At 38.9% G+C, this 21,432-nt stretch overlaps 1 protein-coding gene across 2 annotated transcripts; it reads right to left on the reverse strand.

The window, feature by feature from the left end:
• Window positions 1–4,600: 4,600 nt before the first annotated feature.
• Window positions 4,601–7,339, reverse strand: LOC145774378 (uncharacterized). Of its 2 annotated transcripts, XR_014290018.1 has the most exons (4): window positions 6,412–7,339; window positions 5,616–5,801; window positions 5,272–5,390; window positions 4,601–4,992 (listed from the first exon to the last, which is right to left on the reverse strand). XR_014290018.1 is itself a non-coding variant. In XM_082585616.1 (3 exons), exons 1-2 carry the CDS (start codon window positions 5,845–5,847, stop codon window positions 5,278–5,280), a joined length of 345 nt encoding a protein of 114 aa, XP_082441742.1. In that variant the 5' UTR covers window positions 5,848–6,397; the 3' UTR covers window positions 4,601–4,992; window positions 5,272–5,277. The 2 variants fall into 2 exon arrangements, 1 of the variants encoding a protein (XP_082441742.1); XM_082585616.1 differs by lacking the exon at window positions 6,412–7,339 and having other exon boundaries at window positions 5,616–6,397.
• Window positions 7,340–21,432: the final 14,093 nt, after the last annotated feature.

Below are 21,432 nucleotides of genomic sequence, written 5' to 3' on the forward strand. Positions count from 1 at the left end.
TATGTGTGTATCATTATCTAACATTAATTTTTATTTCCCAAAAAAGCGTTGTATTTTAACAAATACGCATATTACCTCGTTGTATAAGCATGGATAATTTTTTATGTTTCTTAATATTAAAAATGCACACCACGGGGCGTGTAGTCACAGATGTGACAACACGCCCCGTGGTATGAAATCAGGTGGTTTCAACAACCATGTGTACATCTCTACTTGCATGTCTTATCTGTTTGGTATGATGAAAAGAGCAGGCTTAAAGCTAACGAATGGTACCTTTCCTGATCAGTTATGATCCTACCTTAGTTTGCCAGACCATTTTTTAGTTTAGTTAAAAAACCTGATTTTGCTCAAAATTCAATGGCACTCCTCATAATTTCTGCTGTGGTGACAAATTTATTAATCTTCACTGCTTGTACGAAAGAGAACTGAAAACTATGCCTTCCATTGAAAACTCGTAGTTATACGCTTGGGTTATCACATGGAAATCGTGCTGTGACAACACGCCCCTGTGACAACATGCCCCACTTTGCCCTACACGAAGACACATAAAATTGGTACCATAGGTACACGCTATATACAATGGTTGCGATAATAACCAACTGTTCAGGGCTCAGACAAGTGTCGGCCACCGCAGACAGAACTAGGCTCAAACCCTAACTCTTAGGTGTTCTTTACGGGGGCGAGGCACGAAATATCCCTCAACACGTAGTCTACTTTCACTTCCCCCGTACTCTCATCATAGTTGCAAACGGTAACTTTAGCTCTACGAACCACAGGCTTCCCTTTCCTAATTTGTGGGACTACCTCATGCACCCTCCCAAGTTGATACTTCCCACGTTTACCAATGTCTTGGAGAGAACCCACCACTACAAGTTGACCAGGCTCCAAATTCTCGGCCATTTTTAACCATTTTTTCCTGCCCTGAAGCCCTGGCAAGTAAAAATCGATCCATGTACTCCAAAACTGCTGAGAAAGTGACAAATTGAACCGATAATCCCTTCTTAGTTGGTGACGATCATGTGGTTGTCCAACATCACAATATGGGTCTAAATATGGGGTCAAAAGTGAGGCAGGGGTGATGACAATAAAATCCTTAGGGTCGTCACTCAAAGGTACCACAAGGCGTTCATTCACTATCCGAACGGCACTGCCTGTGTACGTACAAGCAGTTCAATAAAATTGAACTTGCGTATTGAAGTGTCCAAAACGTGAAAAAATGCAATTTTAGTCACATCGGCCATGAGACCAAATCTACCAAGCCGAAATCTAGCAAAGACATCTACCAGAGGGTTTAACAAGTCAGGACCCGAAAACATTACATCATTAACTCAAGTTCCTCGGAAGTTAGACTTTCCATCGTAAACAATGCGCTTTTTTAATTGTGACGTCACAAGGTATGGTAAATAGCCTACCACTCAAATCCCTTTACATTTTCTGCTTCACCAGCACGCTCAATATAACCATTAGATTTAAGATCTTTCATGGTGTTGGTAAGAAAATCACGAAGTTCAGGTTGTTTTAAAGCCTTCTTCCTTAAAGCAGCAGCTCTACTAACGCCAACACATAATTATTAGGTAGATCAATATCTTCTTTCAACGGTACAGGTATCTCAAATCGACCGTCTTTCAACTCAATATTCGGTTCAACAAGTTTCCTAGCCAAAATGTCACTGCGAAACAATTCACAGGGTTCATTTTGCAACGTCAAATCCTGAATGACTTTATTCAGGTCTGCTATCTCCATATCACGAGAATCAATTTTTTGCTGAATGCCAGAGATGACATCCGACTCTGAAGAAGTCTGCACCATGCACACGTTAGCAACGCTTTCATCTAAGGGTGACTTACCACAACAAGCCAACCAACCGAGAGGAGTAAGTAAAGCATGTAGTTCACTACGATTTTCATCAAGACCCTCTTCTTTAGCCCACATCAAATAAGCGTTGTCGTTGCCAATCAGCACTGCATTCGCTTAAATGGTACACATTCACGTCATGAAAATGACGGAAACCACTTAAATCCTGCTTATGCGGCAAAGTTTTAACATCGTCAGCCCAAGCTGGGTTAACCACCGAGATTATATCACAAAACAGTTCATCCGTCTCTAACGACTTGATGTTGAGTTTAACAAGGTCAGTACAAGTAGGTTTCTGACCAGCCAGGGTATCCATTTTAAACGACGCTTTATCATACGGTTTAAGGCCAAGTTCGCACACCAAATCACTCGAAACAAACACCAACTGCAAACCAAAATCATGCTGACAATACACCAACTTCGATTTACCCGTTATTGGATTCAAAACACGAGAGCAGTAATGCGGTTAAAGGCTGCTTTAACATTTCCAATCTTAACATTACACACAGGAACTCTGGCACAAACATCATCTTTGCCGACCGAATCCAGAGAATCACGTGGCGTCACATAAAAATCATGCAGAAGAAAAAAGTGTTTCCTATCATTGTTAGGCCCACACTTACGACAGTTGTTTGCATGATCACAGTCTCTAACCATATGCTGGCGCAAAGCGCAAACAATTCAAGCATTTGCCAGCTTTCACAATAACATCTCTCCGATCTTTAGGTATCAAGCGCAAAAATTCCTTACAATTAGACAAAAAATGATGTTCAACTTGACCCCGTGACAAACAATAAATAGGCTACATGCTACAAGACCTCCACGAACTCTAAAACGTTGGGGCAAGCGAGCTAACGACATTTTATCTTGTCTTCCTCTGTCAAGCCAGGGGTGTCTGAAACCAAATTAGCAATCGTTTGCGCAGCTGTTCTAACACAAGCTGCTTGTAACAAAGTCAAACAAGTTCCTTTAAAGGGCGAAGCTGTCATCAAGGCCGTAACAGAATTTTTAAAGAAGACAAATGGCATATTATTACCATCGTAACCAATCAAGGCCGCCTTATCGAAAACGTCCTACCATTTTGGTATTCAAAAAGCAATCATGCTGTTGAGCACCCGATTTAGCGGGAGAAGACAAGCTATATCCCTTAAGGGGCTGAGGGCGCTCAGTCACATGCACAGCCCGATCACGATCCTCACACACGTTAAAATCAGTAGACGCGACACGCCTCTCACAACCACTCAAGTTACGTGTAGCTGGGCGATCAAAACCTAGCGCCACAGAAAACTGTGAAGGGAGAAAAACATTTCTTCTGATGGCGGCCCCGTGACCTGTGCGCTCTGGGGGAGAAGATCGGCTAAAATTCGCAGGCCTTGGCTCTAGATCATTCGGAAGACCGTTAGCCGCGACCCCGAGACCTCCTGAAACAGCTGGAAAACATGTGGATTGTACTGGTCCACTTACGCATTGACCAGGTATCTGGAAAAGGTTACCGTATATGTAAATTTAACCTCGAATAAAGTTCACTTCTGAATTGGCTTGAAGAGCCCTTCTTAGAGCTACACCGGGAGCCCACCTCTGATCGATATTTAGCTAAAGCTACCTCCTTACGTTGTTCAGCCCTCAACTGGGCGTCTTTGAGTGAAAACTCAGCAGCTCTCGCTTCGGCCTCGGCTTGTAAGCTATCTGGAACTCCTTTCGTCTTAGCTGAAGGTTAATTTCTGCAACTATCCGTGACGAGCTCCTAGTGCTTACATTTGAGGCGCTATCCTCAGGGTGTATGTCAGCATCCAACTTATCTGAGTATTCACTTTCTTTTTTTTAAAGTTAATTTTTAACAAGTCAAATTCGGGATCTACTCTATCACGAAGTTCTGCCAAATTTTCAGAGTTAAAAATTTTGCTCAAAAGTGCATGGAAATGCCGTAAATCCTCTTCCAAAGTAGATAACTTAGATCTAAAAATTAACAATTCTCGCTTATCACCTAAAAAACCTAGGGCTACAGAAAGTTCTACAATTTGAGTGAAAATATCCCTTCTAAGATACCGGGCCTCCCTAATTAACTTAGCCTCATCATTACTGGGTCCCTCCCCAGAATGGCCTGCCCGACCGCAAAGAACATCATCAGGTTTAAACCCAGTCGAGTCGACGGCGGTCGAGTCCTTGTTGACACCGAGTGTAGACATAATAAATATTGGGTTTAACAATTAAAATTTAAGTTATACACACACAAACAATTACAGTAGTTATAAAAACTTAACTGCCCCAGTAAACATTGATTGTTGGGGCAACATTGGCAAGAAGTTGGCCGCAACATTGACAAGATGCAGACGCCAACATTGGCAAGATGTTTTATGCACCATTTGGATGCATCTGGCCAGCGTTGGCGTCTGCATCTTGCCACCGTTGGCTTCTGCATCTTGCCAACATTGGATTATGCATCTTGCCAACGCTGGCTTCTGCATCTTGCCAACGCTGGCTTCTGCATCTTGCCAACATTGGCTTCTGCATCTTGCCAACGTTGGCAAAATGTTTTATGCACCATTTGGATGCATCTGGCCAGCGTTGGCGTCTGCATCTTGCCAACGCTGGCTTCTGCATCTTGCCAACGTTGGCTTCTGCATCTTGCCAACGTTGGCAAAATATTTTATGCACCATTTTGCTTCATCTTGCCAACGTTGGCATCTGTATCTGGCCAACGTTGGCAAGATGGCTTGTGCACCATTTTGCTTCATCTGACGCCTAAATTCTGGTTGACTTTTATGCACCATGATGCTGCTTCATCTGACCTATTGACTATTGTGATGCCCGCGCTTTGACCAAGGTTGGCCATGCGAAGCAAGCTGGTGCATAAAACATCTGAACAGCATTGGCATCTACATTTGCCAAACGTCTCTGTACTTAAACCTCGCTCATCACCAAAAGTTTATTGTTGAACCTAGCTAATCCTTGGGCAAAAGAACAGCAGCAACACGGATTTATAAGCAACACTACTCCCTTTGTGACAAAGCAAAGTAACAGCCGAGCTTCGTATATTTTCACATTTATTAGAAACAAGCCACATCAAATCGTATTGATAGATGGAGATTCATTGCACATCAGCAGCTTTTTCTTGTGTATCTTTATCATTGTGAATTCCTGCGAATGAAACAAAAATATTTAATTCAAGAGGGCTGTTTCGCAACAGTGTAGGATTTTGATCAGTTGTCGTCCAGGATAATACGAAGTTAATTGACAATCTGCAATATCAATGTAATACCCCTCTCTCCAACGTGCGTGACAAAAAACTTATCATTCGATTCTGCGCCACGCAGAGCGATAATCAAGTTCCAATACATTCTAATTGCGTGTACAGTAGCTATTCAACAACTAAAGCAACACATTCGCTGTTGTCTGTCAAACATATAACAAGCTCACCAAAAGTTAGTTTTTGCCGTTTTCGGCCACCTTGCCTGTCCTTCCAATTTCGAAATCACTCTGAAACTCTTCATCAATTTGCTGCACAGCAGCAGCTGTGTCGTGCGCCATCACCATGTCTAATCATGAAAGTAAAAAAAGAAGTGTTAAATCAGTATATAAATGCCGACATAGCCTACTAACCACCATGTTCATTGTTCACATCAATGTGAGTACACCACTAAAACATTTTCATACATTACTCAATACTCTTCACAATTACATCATACATTAATCAAAAGAACAAAATGGCATAGTTATGACATAATCATTTAGTCGTAGTAGAAACATTTATCCGTACTCACCAAGAACACCCTTTTTCAGATTCTTTTTTAAACAATCAAACGAGTGCTTAGACTTCACGACGTTTTTTTTTCTTTCTTTTTTCTCGACATGACTTGAACTGTGTTGTGTTCGATAATAATAGTTGGAATAAGCCCACTGATACAATCGCTTGCATTTTTGCCAACAACTTGATTTAAATTTGCCACCTGCAAAATGTAAATCGAATGTAATGACAGGGGTTTCATCCATCATATTAAAAAGCTTCAGCACTTGTTACAGAAATTTTCGACTGTTACAAATGACAGCCAACGTTTAAAGTTTATTTTGGGATTCCAGTCGTCTGTTGTGTTGCGTATGTAGGTCGCAGTGTAGGCTACTGTAGGCTATGTTGTCGCAATGGGCGCAAAATAAAACATGTTATTATTATTCAGTTGACGGCAATGAAAGCTACATTTGCAAATACTCTACAACCATCACAGATTTATCCACACGACATAAAAATACAAACACATTCAAGCAGTCAGGCAAACACTGCCGGAGCAGCAAAATCAAAGATTGAGCAAAACCCTACACATGTTGTGAGACATCACAAGCTCTGCTACTTTGCTGATATCTTCTTAGCACTCATCTAGGAGCACTGGCACTACATTTGTCACGAGAATATTTCATATGAAAGTTTTCCATTGGTCATTAAGTTTTATAACTTTCTCTAAATTGAGTTTTATAACTTTCTTTATATTGTGTGAACGTAGCCTAGTGACAAAAACGACTTTACACAATTATTTCAGGTTCAATGAATAAAAGACATTCACTTACCAGGTTTTCATAAACGTTGTCGTAAGTCATTCCTATAGTTTCATTTTGATCATTTCTAAAACTTCTTTCGGCCGTAATATCTCAATTGAATTCGATTTTTTGTTTTTCGATGCAAGAAGCGAAAATTCCTCTTAGCGCTGTTGACATAAGCATTGTGCTTTCGGCTCTCCACGTAATTGTGTATTGCGCACAACCGCCATGCTTGAACAGTCGAAGTGAATCGAGTGACGTCATAATCCCTTTAACAAAGGATTAAGTCATGGCCTTTGTCTTCCTTCATAAAAAAAAACAAGTTCTTCTGCTAAATTGCATCTCCTCACGTTGATATAACACATCGCCGCATTCTAAAGCTTTGTTGCCTATTTCACTTCAACGCGTTATATTGCCCAGTCAAAGTTTAAGTAGTGACGTCGTAATGGAGTTTTCACAACAATTATTGTGCCTGCAGTATTGTTCTATGCACCGCGGGAGGAGAAAAAACGATTCGCCGGATCGTTGAAAGTAAAAGTAGCGATCGTTTTGTGAAATCTCGCTTCAAGAAATTGAGGAGAGATTTCGACGCAACTTGACTGCTCCTGAAGCTGGGCTATTGTGCAAGCTTTGCTATATTTAAATTAAACACGCCCCTTTGTTGGCGACACGAGAATCTCATCCACGTGGTCAAAATCAGACAGTGAGCGAGACTGCTCTCAGAACAAAATCAATAAGTGATAGCGCATCAATCGATTTTTTTTACATTGATTCAGCGTTTGCAGACAGGTCAGCAGCGCGGCGGCAGTGCAGCCGCAACTCAATGATCACCACAATCATGCTGCTGTGTCGAGCGCTACCAAACATCAACAAGTGAATTCGATTAAGCTTACAAGTTGTTTTAAATTTTCTTTAACTGCACGCAAATTTTGAGGTTAGTCCTGAAAAAATGTTTTCAAAAATATTACAACACATTTTAGTATAGTTAAACTTGAAAATTAAAAAAGCTTTTGTTGAACACAAGAAAAAAATGAAGACCTGGCAACTTGAATTAGCAACCACGTTTTTAAGTTTATCGCTTGTTAGTTACCTTACCAACGTCTGCAGACGTTGAATCATTGTAAAAAGAACGGATTATGCTAGTTGGATATTGGAGGCGCCAAAGCCTAAACTTTCTGGAAGTGTCCTCTGAATCACAAGATATTTATTGCACTAAATTATCTGAAGCAATTGAATATGAACAAACGATTTTTATCATGGCGTTGTTGGTACAAGAATACGTTATGCTAAAGAAACTGTGTTTTTCCACTAAACCACATGAGTCATTTAATCAAAGAGTCATTTTATTGTTGGCTCTTAATATTTTCAAAGAATAAATCAAGTGAAGCTGAAATGAAGTAGCCAACGTTGCAATTGTTTATTTTGTAGAAACGTGTAGGGGCGAATGGAAACTTTAAACTGGTTCGGTATCAAGCACGTTATCGCGTTTGCGTTTTGTTGCTCCTGCCTTTTTCTAGACCTCTGCTCAGTTTGGCATAAACAAACTTGGCAAACTGTTGGCTACACTTCTGACCAACGCTGGTCTTAAATATTCATAGTATACTTGTACGGCATTATAAAATAATAACAGCATTGATAGCCTATTATTAAAATGTAAAATTGTAGCAAAATCATGGTATACATTTGCATAATTTTAAAGAAAACACCGAAATTGTTATGAATTGGCACAACGAGGGCAATGCTTCTGACCGATGTTAGCCAACCACACAATTGTGTTTTGAAGCAATAGCCTACCACATGAAAAGAGGTTTGTGTTAGTAATTTTAAAGATTAAAACAAATAAACCTGAAATAAAATCTTTGAGACCTTTTTGAACGCATGATAAGAAATAAGTTATTGAAATTGATGGCGTATTGTTGGCAACATGTTGAACATAATTGCCAATCTTGTGCCCTCACATCCAGCATATAGCCGACATTGCAATTGTTTATTTTGTGGAAACGCGTAGGGCAAATGGAAACTTAAACTGTTTCAGTATCAAGCACGGAATCACGTTCGCGTTTCTGCTGCTCCTGCCTTTTTCTAGACCTCTGCTCCGTTTGGCATAAACAAACTGAAATGAAACTACTTTGTTGGCAAACCGTTGGCTACACTTCTGACCAACGCTGGTCTTAAATATTCATAGTATACTTGTACGGTATTATAAAAACAATAACAGCATTGATAGCCTATTATAAAAATGTAAAATTGTAGCAAAATGATGGTATACATTTGCATAATTTTAAAGAAAACACCAAAATTGTTATGAATTGGCACAATGCGGGCAATGCTTCTGACCGATGTTAGCCAACCACACAATTGTGTTTTGAAGCAATACCACATGAAATGAAGTTTGTGTTAGTAGTTTTAAAGATTAAAACAAATAAACCTTAAATAAAATCTTTGAGACCTTTTTGAACGCATAATAAGAAATAAGTTATTGAAACTGATGGCTAACACTCACAATAGTATTTCAATTAGATTTAATTTATGTTATGGAACCGGTTTTCTTCCATTAGGAATCGTCAGCATAACTGAGTCGAAATAAAAATTAGCCTACATCAATAGATGTCAGCACAACTGAGTCGAAATAAGAATTAGCCTACAATATCAATAGATGTCAGCACAACTGGACCAAAAACAAACGAAAAATTACAAATTAATTAAATAAATAAAAATGTTCATGACCTCCAATCCTTCATATTCATTTCTTTATTTCTGCCTTTTCTTCTCTTCATAGTTTTAGCAAAACGCAACTATCGAATATTATAATTTCAATTTGACCTAGCTTGAGCAAGTATAATGGCAAACACTTGAAAATTCAAATAAAATTTACTAAGCAGAGGATTATAGAAATACTATGTCGGTGAAATCTAGAATAAACGCTTTTATTACATCATCATGCTAAACTTGCAATTGTGCAAAAATTTAAAGCAATCAATGCGGCAGAATAGGTGACAAGGTTTGGAAAAACTATAAAAACCGTATCTATGATCAAAAATGGGAGAACCAACTGAAAAAGGTGATCTGGTACTATGACACTTCCTCAAATGGGCGATCTACCTAATACAGAAAGCAATATCACTAAGAAAATAAATCAATAGCTTTTTTTCCTTGGTCTAAACCTTAAAACATTTGACCAGGCTAACACTCACAATAGCATTTCAATAAGATTTAATTTATGTTATGGAACCGGTTTTCTTCCATTAGGTTCAGACCAAGGAAAAAAAGCTATTGATTTATTTTCTTAGTGATATTGCTTTCTGTATTAGGTAGATCGCCCATTTGAGGAAGTGTTATAGTACCAGATCACCTTTTTCAGTTGGTTCTCCCATTTTTGATCATAGATACGGTTTTTATAGTTTTTCCAAACCTCGTCACCTATTCTGCCGCATTGATTGCTTTAAATTTTTGCACAATTGCAAGTTTAGCATGATGATGTAATAGAAGCGTTTATTCTAGATTTCACCGACATAGTATTTCTATAATCCTCTGCTTAGTAAATTTTATTTGAATTTTCAAGTGTTTGCCATTATACTTGCTCAAGCTAGGTCAAATTGAAATTATAATATTCGATAGTTGCGTTTTGCTAAAACTATGAAGAGAAGAAAAGGCAGAAATAAAGAAATGAATATGAAGGATTGGAGGTCATGAACATTTTTATTTATTTAATTAATTTGTAATTTTTCGTTTGTTTTTGGTCCAGTTGTGCTGACATCTATTGATATTGTAGGCTAATTCTTATTTCGACTCAGTTGTGCTGACATCTATTGATGTAGGCTAATTTTTATTTCGACTCAGTTATGCTGACGATTCCTAATGGAAGAAAACCGGTTCCATAACATAAATTAAATCTTATTGAAATACTATTGTGAGTGTTAGCCTGGTCAAATGTTTTAAGGTTCAGACCAAGGAAAAAAAGCTATTGATTTATTTTCTTAGTGATATTGCTTTCTGTATTAGGTAGATCGCCCATTTGAGGAAGTGTCATAGTACCAGATCACCTTTTTCAGTTGGTTCTCCCATTTTTGAAACTGATGGCGTATTGTTGGCAACATGTTGGACATAATTGCCAATCTTGTGCCCTCACATCCAGCATATAGCCGACATTGCAATTGTTTATTTTGTGGAAACGTGTAGGGCTAATGGAAAGTTTAAACTGTTTAGGTATCAAGCACGTTATCGGGTTCGCGTTTTGTTGCTCCTGCCTTTTTCTAGACCTCTGCTCAGTTTGGCATAAACAAACTAAAATGAAACTACTTTGTTGGCAAACTGTTGGCTACCCTTCTGACCAACGCTGGTCTTAAGTATTCATAGTATACTTGTACGGTATCAGAAAATAATAACAGCATTGATAGCCTATCATAAAAATGTAAAATTGTAGCAAAATGATGGTATACATTTGCATAATTTTGAAGAAAACACCGAATTGTTATGAATTGGCACAACGCTGGCAATGCTTCTGACCGATGTTAGTCAATCACACAACTGTGTTTTGAAGCAATACCACATGAAAAGAGGTTTGTGTTAGTATTTTTCAAGTTTAAAACACATAAACCTGAAATAAAATCTTTAAGACCTTTTTGAACGCATAATAAGAAGTATTGAAATTGTTGACGTAATGTTGGCAATGTTGGCAAAATGTTGGACAAAATTGCCAGCCTTGTGCCAACATACCCAGCATATAGCCAACGCTGGCCCAGCAATCAATGTTTGCTGGGGCAATGACCGTAAAAATATAAAAAAGAATTTAAATGCACAGTACCGTAGTTGTAAGGGTATATCAAGTCCAACCAGGGATATCTAGAGAAGGGGATATGAAGACTTTTACTACGTCTGACAGTAGAAGGGCTTCTGTTTATCGCCTAAATAATCTCTGTTTACAGTAAAATGACAATTAGCCCCGATAGTAGTTTAATAAATCTTGTTATGATAACCTGCATTGCGCTATTATCATCAAGCCTGGATACTCACTGCATGCTCATGGTTGCTTGTTAATTCAGCTAACCGTGTACTTGCTTTACATCTAGCCAATTGCAAAGGCTTTCTTAAGAAAAACAGTTTACAGGTAACTTTTCAACTGTCTTTCCAAACAAGTATTCTTTAAATATGCTCTACGTAACATTTGCTAACTGTCTTCTGTAGCTTACTGTATCTGCTGTACTACAAAACTTTTTGTAATTTTGAAAAGAACCGTATGTTTCACGCGCTTCAAACTACCGCTCTGGTAGTGTCATAAGAATAAGGCAATCGCTGTGAGCCTTCGCATCCCCTTCTTTAGATATCCCTGAGTCCAACCCCTTCTGGAGTATTCCAATCTAGGCGAAAGTTCCACAACAACTTGCTTGGATTCGTCCAGTTGAATCTTCAAGCACAAATCGATAATCTTCAATCTTCTTTCTTGCCAATAAATGTCAATGCTGTTTCCAGATAAAATGATAAGCTTCTTTAGATTTTTTCTTTTTCTTGCTTAAGAACCAATAAAGAAACATCTTTTATTTTTTTGCTTGATGTGCTTCTGTCCCAACTGACAAGAACACGTATTTTATTTTGTGCTGAAAGTTCTTCTGTACCAACTGACAAGAACCCGTCTTTTATTTTCTTTCTTGTGCTTGCGTACAAACACCAGCCAGAGGACCGTCTTTCATTTTTTTATGATTACAGCGGAAAACCTAATATTTTCGTGAGAAAGTTGTAACATAAAATTCCCGAATCCTTTCGTCTGTAAGCTATGCAATCACACCGAAAAAATACTCTTCTGAAAACGTCTTTTTACGAATTGTATTTCAAGAAAAAATAGCCATAGGATGTCAAAAAGGGAGCGCAACACAGTACGCACTAAAACTTGTCACCACAATACAGATTACTGAGATAAATAACGGAAATTTCCTCTAGTTGGTAAGCACAAGCAAAACAGTTTTAATATTCGACCAACCCTTCCGGCGACAATTCTAAAATGACAAAGCTCATTGAGGTATTTCAAAGCCACATGACTTGCAACTGTAACATGATCTGAACACGACATAGACCGACGTGATCACAATTTTTTAACGTTATAAAAACTATATTGAACAACTGTAAGTACCGGTACTTCAACGAAGCAGAGGAAGATTGACAAACAATTTCAAAGGAAAGTTCTAGAAAACAGACTCGTTTTAAGAAGAAAGAAGAAGGAAGGAGGAGAAGAGAACTAGAAGAATTCAGGACTGACAAAGGAGAAGAGAACATATAAACTGAAATATTTATTGTAGGCCTACTGTAATTTGTAAACGAAAAATCTCAAACTAAAATTATGGATGCAAGCGGGTATTTTTTGATCTTGAGTGCAGTTTTGTTAATAAATTCGTTAGTATCGCTTCTACATATCATTCAGGATGTTGTTGTTAGCATACCCAAGTAAATACCGTACTGTTAAATATACTTCATAGCAGGATTGAATAGCAATCCTGGCGGCGTCACACCAGTCAGATTTATAATTCCAGATCGCTGTGGCACATCCAGAAAGAATGGATTTGTGGCCAATGAGATCTGCGCTGACAAATAAAAACATTCGAGGGACCCGTAGACACGTGCAAGAGGTTTGATGGAATTGAAAGCAAATACTTGAGGATAAGCATTTAACAACATTACACACAGCACACCTTGTAAGATTATGATGTCACACCAAGTGTTTGTTGTCATTATTATTCATTGTGAAACCTTTTCGTGTCACTTAGCATTTTGTGTAGTAAGGTCAAGATTATAGTTGAGCTTCGTTACTGCTGTTAAGTGTTAGTTGATTGTCCTATCTGATTAGTCAAGTAAAGTTCGTTCATTAATAAAAGTAACTACAGTTTAGGGCCAGTGGTTATCTTATACACCGGATACTATGAGCTAAGTTTGTTAATTTTATAGCGAATTGCTGTCCGATGAATTTCAGAGGCTTCTTAACAGAAATCTTACGGAGTCATGTTATGCCTTTGTTCGAGACAATTGTTCACATAATCAAACGTCATATAAAAACCGTTCAGGTCTACTGAATCTTAGCGTATTACGTCATGGAATTATTCCTAAAAAGTGTGCCAAAGTTGCACCATCGTTTACGGACTTGTGTCAAACCTGTTTAAACCTGTTTCAGTTTGAAACCTGTTTAAACATGAATACATTGGATTACTAGCTTTGGACACCTGTTTTGAATTGCGTGACAATTGATTTCATTGTTGCGTCACACTACTGCATACGTGAATTTGAGATATTGATATCTTTTCTGATTTATTCGTGAAATGGTTGCTTGAAAGTTGGCCGCACATTTAACTGTTGGCTTAGTGCTTGCTAGCTGGACAAAAGTTCCGTCTTTTATCCAATTAATCTGTATTGTAGTGACAGTTTTTTAGAGGTGTACGCGTTGCATTCCGATTTCGATAGCCGCGGGCTAATTTTACAGGAATACACTTTTTGAAAAGAAGTTCAAGTGTGTGTTACTTTTTCGGTCATTATATACAGACGAACGGATCCGGGAACTTTATGTTACAATTTTCCCACGAAGAGATTATGGTTTACCGCTGTGACCAGCCATAGTTAATAAATATACCTAGTTCGCCAGCTTCCGTTGTTTTAAAGTCGGCACGTACGCCCTCTGTCGGTGGTTAATACGTTTTGCTGACTCAGCAAAACTACTAGATATAAACCTGTAGGAAAATGGCGAATTGAATGGTTGCAGTGTTTGTTAGGTGAGTTTGGGCTGCTGAATGGGGGGGAATAACGATAGAAAGAAGAAATTGTGTTACAGAAGTGCTAAACGTTCCTTTTAGGCCTTCACTGTGTAATTTTAATTAAAATATAATACTCCATGTGCACGTTTTCCTCAGAACATACCGTAGCTCAGAATGCTTGCTGCACCAAGTTGAGCCATATAGACAGAAAGCATGCAAAAAGGCACTGGTAGCATGACTAGGCCAACAAGTAGTTAAAAGATGATTTGAGTTTTCAAATTACTAAGGAAGTGATTAGTTTATAGTTTGAAGTAGTGGTCTTTAAAGTTCATAAGTTTAAAGGTGGTCTTTAAAGTTCAATGTTATTATTATTATTATTGTAACTGTCTCCGCCGCCAGTGTAGCCAAATCGTTTGGCATCCGCTGGCTTCGATCAGTCTTTCAACAAGGTTGATAGGATCTCCATTCTGTTTTGCAATCGATGGAGATGTGGTGTGCTGAGCAGGGATCCCAGGCCAGCTTTTCTGATGTCAGATCTCAACAGCTGTAATAAATTGGTACGGTGACGTCCGGTTCGGCCTTGGTACTTTTTGCTGCCAATTATTGCAAATTCAAGGGCTTTCTGGGGAGGTGAGTCCTGGTGAAGTCTCAGAATGTGTCCAAACATGTTCCATCTCATGGTGGAGATCTTGCAAGACAATGGTTCACTGTTGCATATTTTGTAAAAATATGCATATTTTGTAAAAAGTTCAATGTACCAAGTATATACAGCAGCTTAGTAATTGAAGGGTTTAATTACTACATATTTGTGGAAGCTTTAAGCTAAAGTAAGCTTGAAATTAGTACCATAATTGGAAGATGCTATGGTGCTTAGCCAGCATCATTTCTAAAAACATTGATTGATCAACTAATTCAGTTGACAGTGATTTTGAAAAGTGTAATTAAAGTTGTTTTATTTAGTGATACTACAAAACGGTGATAGGTTTCAATTTGTTGCACTCAAAATAGCCACTTCCAAAAATAATTTGTAAACAAAGAGCATTAGCAAGACAAATTTGAGTATGTATGTATTAGGGTGTTGCAGGCGCCCCGACCCTCTCGGATTTTGCTTACCTTTTTTGTGGTACTGTGTTTAGATCAGTAGACCACAAATATGAAGTTTCATAAATTTTCATCGACGTTTACTTCCACCGCCGAGACCATTTTGAGGCCCACTTTTTGAATTTTTTTATGTTTTTTGCCACTAGAGGGCAGTGTATAAGTTTTGCAATATTGGGGGTATATTTAAAAGATGCTCTATGATGTTCTGAATAATGTTTAAAAAAAATTAGAGAAATGGGATAAGCATTAGGGTGGCCAAAAAAAGTCGAAATTTTTTATTTTTGTTTGCACACCCTCTCATTTGAGGAGGATTCATGAAAAAACGACACTGTGAAAATTTGAAGTCAATCCGACAAGAGGAAGTACTCTCCCACCGACCTATAAATTTGCTTTCTTTGGCAAAATTTCGAGAACCCCCCAAATTTTTTTTTTCATTTTTTTTACATAACAGGCCTCAAAATTCACGGCAAACATGTCCGCCGTCACAGCATGTGATGTCCGCAAGAAGTACCATCTAGATCGGTGATATTTATCCGCTGAGAATTCACAGGAACTAGCAATACAAATCGTCATTGCATAGCACGAACAATTGTTGCGAGAATATAATTTCCAGGTCAGGGGCCATATCAGCTGCCTGTACAGGGTGTGGTTCTTTGCCATCTCTACTACAAGGTGAAGGTCAAAAGGTTACACTGCCACTTGCTTGCAGTACAGTTGCAGATGAAGTGATGTTCTTGTGGGTGAAAGCTAATATTGCTACCACCACAAAGATTCACGTTGTTGTCAAACTGAAACCCATCCATCAAGAGCATATTCGAGTATCAAAGCACAAAAATAGGCGAAATTCAGCTTCCCAGTAGACCTCAGAAGCTGACTTCACCCAGAGCTTAAGTGCATTATTTGATGATGCACATGCTGACTGGGACCGCCGCACAACAATACCAGAAAACTGCCAGTTTTTGATAGACCAAGGTGGTACACGACAGATGGTGATTACAACAGAGGACCCAATGTATCGGCGAGCTGCTGCAAAGTCTATTATATAGAAAGCGCAAAGATGATGAACAGAGGCGCAACAGAAATCGCATTGATCCAGTACCATGAATTGCTGCTGCTCTCTCATCTGATAATTCCTCAGCAGATTATGAAGATTCTTCCTGTGACCCACTGTTTGATTGATTGAATCTTTATCCTCGGACTGGGAAAGCTTCTTGCAGAGCTTAATCTTGGTAGTTTCACATACTTGTAGAGGCTTTGAATCATTGACTCAGGCCCAGCCACTGAGATTGACCGGGTGAAGTTTCTGATTGTTAAAGTCTTGTTGCCGGTGAATCGTTCCATCCATTAGATGCTGCTGAATGGAGAGCAATCCTTAACATCGGACTGAGAAAGCTTCTTGCAGAGCTTAATCCTGGCAGTTTCGCATACTTGTAGAGGTTTCGGATCACTGACGCAGGCCCGGTCACCGAGATTGACAGAGTGAAGTTTCCGATTGTTGAAGTGTTGTTGCCGGGGAACTATTCCATCCATTAGATGCCGCTGAATGGAGAGCAGTCCTTAACGTGCGTTGCTCAAGCGCACACCCCGAGAGTCGAACCAGCGCCGCTTGATCTTGAAGCTTAGTTCCAGAAGTCACGCGCTAACCAACTGAGCTATCGGGGCGATCACAGCTCCACCATAAATCTAAATAACACCAAAACAAAAGAAAACCCAGCAGGAGCAGCCGTTACCAAAATGCTGCATTGTCGATAAATAATCCACTGTTTAATGCAGCACTGGACAGAACTCTAACATCAAGTCATCAAGCAATGATGATCGTCACTCCTGCTCCTGTAGCAGCTGGAGTTGATAAATGAATCGACAATGTCACGTTCCTCTTTGAAGAATGCTCGGAACACCTCACGTGAAATCCTTGCAGCTGCAGTGCGGCAAAAATTTAAACCAACAGTTCCACTTGTTGCTCATTTTGATGGTAAATTTTTGACTAATGCCACTGGCACAAAATGCGACTGTTTGGCCATTGTAGTTTCTGGTATGCATGTTGAGAAACTGCTTGGTATTCCGAAGATGCATGTTGGAACGGGATCACTAATGGGCCAAAATGTAGTGGAATTCATACACGAGTGGGAAGGTGTAGCAGAGCATTTAGCTGCACTTTGTTTTGACACAACATCACGCAATACCGGAATCCACACTGGAGCTATCACTGTCGTGCAACAGGCATTTAATCGAAGGCTGCTATTTCTTGCATGCCGACACCATATGTTTGAAATATGTGCTTCTGCAGTGTTTGATAACTTTCATTCTTCAAGAGGGCCAGAAATAAACCTGTTCAGCCGTTTCAAGGCTCAATGCACTTGTGCTACATCAGTGAGGATCTTACTGCACTGCCTTTATTAAGTGATAATATCAAAATGATGAAAAGAAGGCAATTGTTAATGCTCTTAAGAAACACCCATTTCCCAAAGATGTTCGTCGTGTCGCCCCAACCAAAACTGTCAAGTTTCAACATCTCTCTTTGGTACAATTTGTATCACAGCGTTAATCTTTTCGAGTTACTTCATTTGTCAAAAGAATTTCTAACTGCTTCTGTCGACACATGGCGCATGATCGTCAAGATTACAAAGAAGCATGCAAACTTGTGCATGATCTCAAAGTCGTCAATGATTGTGCAGAACAGGCAGTCAAATTAGCTACTGACTTCAATGGAGTCCTTACAAAAAATGAACAACAGCGCCAGCTCCTCTATCAGGTGGTCAAGCACCACAGAATGCTGCTTCCAACAAGTGCATGTGAAAGCCAACATGCAAACAGCACCACTAAATAAAGTCAACAGCTTGACTCTTTGCAAACATTTCTTTTGCATTTTCTGGGCAATGTGTTGCCACCTGAAGCCTTGCGATCGTGATTGGTGAACGTACTTTTATGCGGTTTTTGCTAAAGTTTAGTGCATTTAATTTCATGGGTCTGCTACTATTCGGTGAGTCCGATTCGGTGAGTTCCTAACCCCTAACCCTAAAACGGCAATGATAATTAGGCTACGGTACCCAATATTTAAAAAAAAATTCAAAAAACCACTGAATAGGGAATCGGACTCACCGAATTGGACTCACCGAATCGGACTCACCGAAACATGCCATTCCGTAATTTCATACCAAATGCATGTTAATGTGATTTATTTTTTGTATTATTCATGTTTTTCTGCATATGGAAACACTTGTTGTATCATAAATTCTGAGTAAAGCAATGGTTAACACAAAAATGCTGCAACTGCAAAGTAGATAAGTCAAAAAAGAATTATGTCACATATTCAAGGAATTTTGATGAATTTTGATGAATTATGCCACATAAAGCAAATTTAGAGGTCGGTGGGAGAGCACTTCCTCTTCTTGAATTGACTTCAAATTTTTACAGTGTCATTTTTTCATGAATCCTCCTCAAATGAGAGGGTGTGCGAACAAAAATAGAAAAATTCGATTTTTTCTGGCCACCCTAATAAGCATATCCAAAAATATTTAAGTTTTGTCACTAATTTTCTGCACAATACTGCCCCTAGTGGTGAAAAGAAAAATTAAAATATCTTAAAAACTACTCATCATATTGTAATGGAACTTGCATGCACCCCCCCATTTTCGTGGGTAAGGAATTTGATTTTAGCAATATTTTTGCAAAATATAGAGGGCGGTAGTTCTAATTTTGAACTATTTTTCTGTAAAAAGGCGATATTGTTGCATTTCTTGAGCTATGCTATCTGAAGAATACAATTTCATGGCTTATGCACAACAAAATTTATTCAATTGTAAAGAAACTGCATGCATGCATGTACTATATCAATACATCCAAACAGGCAATGTGAGTCTTAGTTAACACAATTTACGCAAAGGCAGTTGTGCATCTTCATTGTGTTGATAAACGACGTTTTCTAAGATTTGGTATCTTTCTTCGATCCTCCTCCACCACTTGAATATAGTTTTGCAGATTTTTTTCTTGCTTTGCTAGATGAAGAAAGTCGGATACTAGGTTTACCCCTCTCTCTGCTGAATCATTGCAGACTCTGAGTGCACTTATGATACCATTAGCAGAAGCATAGCCATCATCTATTTCCCACTCTTTCGAGTGTTTGGCAAGAAAAGTTGTTGAAATGTGCAAAAGTTCAAAAAACATTTTGCTGCTGGCATTTGCATAGGAGCACAATGAGTTATCATTAACAATGTCTGCCAGCTCTGGCTTACCATATCCATTACCAAACCTGTTTGTAACCTGGTCATGGAAACTTGCATTTAAACGCAGAGAGTTCTAGCCAAAGCTTCGTTTTCATCCATAGTGACTTTTTTGTCCCATAGAACTAAGGGGATCAGCTCTCCAGTTACATACCATGTGTGCCTACCTAAAGCTTTTAAAGCAGCAACACTGATAATTTTGTCTACTGCATCATAGCTTTTGATGTCACTTACCAGTTGCAAATCTTCTCTGGGTGCTGATGCAGCAATTGGACAGTTAAACCACCATCCATTAAATTAATACAAAAGTGCAAAAGTCAACAAATCGCTCTATTTTTTGTATTTGTGACTTGGAAATGATTCCTTGTGGTAGAAAGTCTTGCAGCATTACTATCTTATACCAATAGAGCTGCTTTCCCACCCACCTTGCTCGATGGACTGCACCACATTTTCCAATATGTTTTCTGCATGCTAGGCAGAGAAGTGGTTTGTCTAGCTTTATTTGAAGAGAAGTGCATGCAGCATAGTGATAGCCAGAAAAAAAAAATTAAAACAATACCCAAAACATTTTTCAAGCCATCTCTCTGCTGTATTTTTTCTTCAAATAAAGCTAGACAAACCACTTCTCTGCCTAGCATGCAGAAAACGTACTGGAGAAGTTATACTTTCTCATGTGTGGGAAGCCTTGAAAGTCGAAACGTCAAGATCTCCAGACATTGAACTATTCAAAAGATTCCGGAACAAAGGATTCAATGCAACCCCACATGCTGCAGCTGTACTGCATACCAAAGATCCTCAAGAGTTGGGAGAATTTGTAACAACCCAAAGCAGAAAAGTGGAAGCACTTATAAATTTTGAGAGATATGCAAAATTATCAGAAGGGTGACTACAAAAAACTTTTAGACCTGATGGCGGTGTACATTGGAATCAACAGTGGACAGTACAACTTCATGAACTGTGGTGCAGTCCATCGAGCAAGGTGGATGGGAAAGCAGCTCTATTGCTATAAGATAGTAATGCTGCAAGACTTTATGCCACAAGGAATCATTTCCAAGTCACAAATACAAAAATTAGAGCGATTTGTTGACTTTTGTATTTAATGGATGGTGGTTCAACTGTCCAATTGCTGCATCAGCACCCCAAAAAGATTTGCAACTGGTAAGTGACATCAAAAGCTATGATGCAGTAGACAAAATTAAAAGCTTTAGGTAGGCACACATGGTATGTAACTGGGGAGTTGATCCGCTTAGCTCTATGGGACGAACAAGTCACTATGGATGAAAAGGAAGCTTTGGCTAGAACTCTGCTGCGTTTAAATGCAAGTTTCCAAGACCAGGTTACAAACAGGTTTGGTAATGGATACGGTAAGCCAGAGCTGCCAGACATTGTTAATGATAACTCATTGTCATTGTGCTCCTATGCAAATGCCAGCAGCAAAATGTTTTTTGAACTTTTGCAAACTTCAACAACTTTTCTTGCCAAGCACTCGAAAGAGTGGGAAATAGATGATGGCTATGCTTCTGCTAATGGTATCATAAGTGGGGTCTGCTACTATTCGGTGAATCCGATTCGGTGAGTTCCTAACCTCTAACCCTAACTTTAAAACGGCAATGATAATTAGGCTACGGTACCCGATAATTTAAAAAAAAAAATTGAAAAAATCCTCCGTTAAGAAATCGGACTCACCGAATCCGACTCACCAAATCGGACTCACCGAAACGGGCCATTCTGTCATAAGTGCACTCAGAGTCTGCAGTGATTCAGCAGAGAGAGGGGTAAAACTAGTATCCGACTTTCTTCATCTAGCAAAACAAGAAAAAATCTGCAAAACTATATTCAAGCGGTGGAGGAAGATTGAAGAAAGATACCAAATCTTAGAAAACGTCATTTATCAACACAGCGAAGATGTACAACTGCCTTTGCGTAAATTGTGTTAACTAAGACTCACATGGCCTGTTTAGATGTATTGATATAGTACAGTGGTTCTTAACCTTTTTTTC

The sequence above is a fragment of the Aplidium turbinatum genome, chromosome 7, assembly GCF_918807975.1.
Source record: "Aplidium turbinatum chromosome 7, kaAplTurb1.1, whole genome shotgun sequence".
NCBI lineage: Eukaryota > Metazoa > Chordata > Ascidiacea > Aplousobranchia > Polyclinidae > Aplidium > Aplidium turbinatum.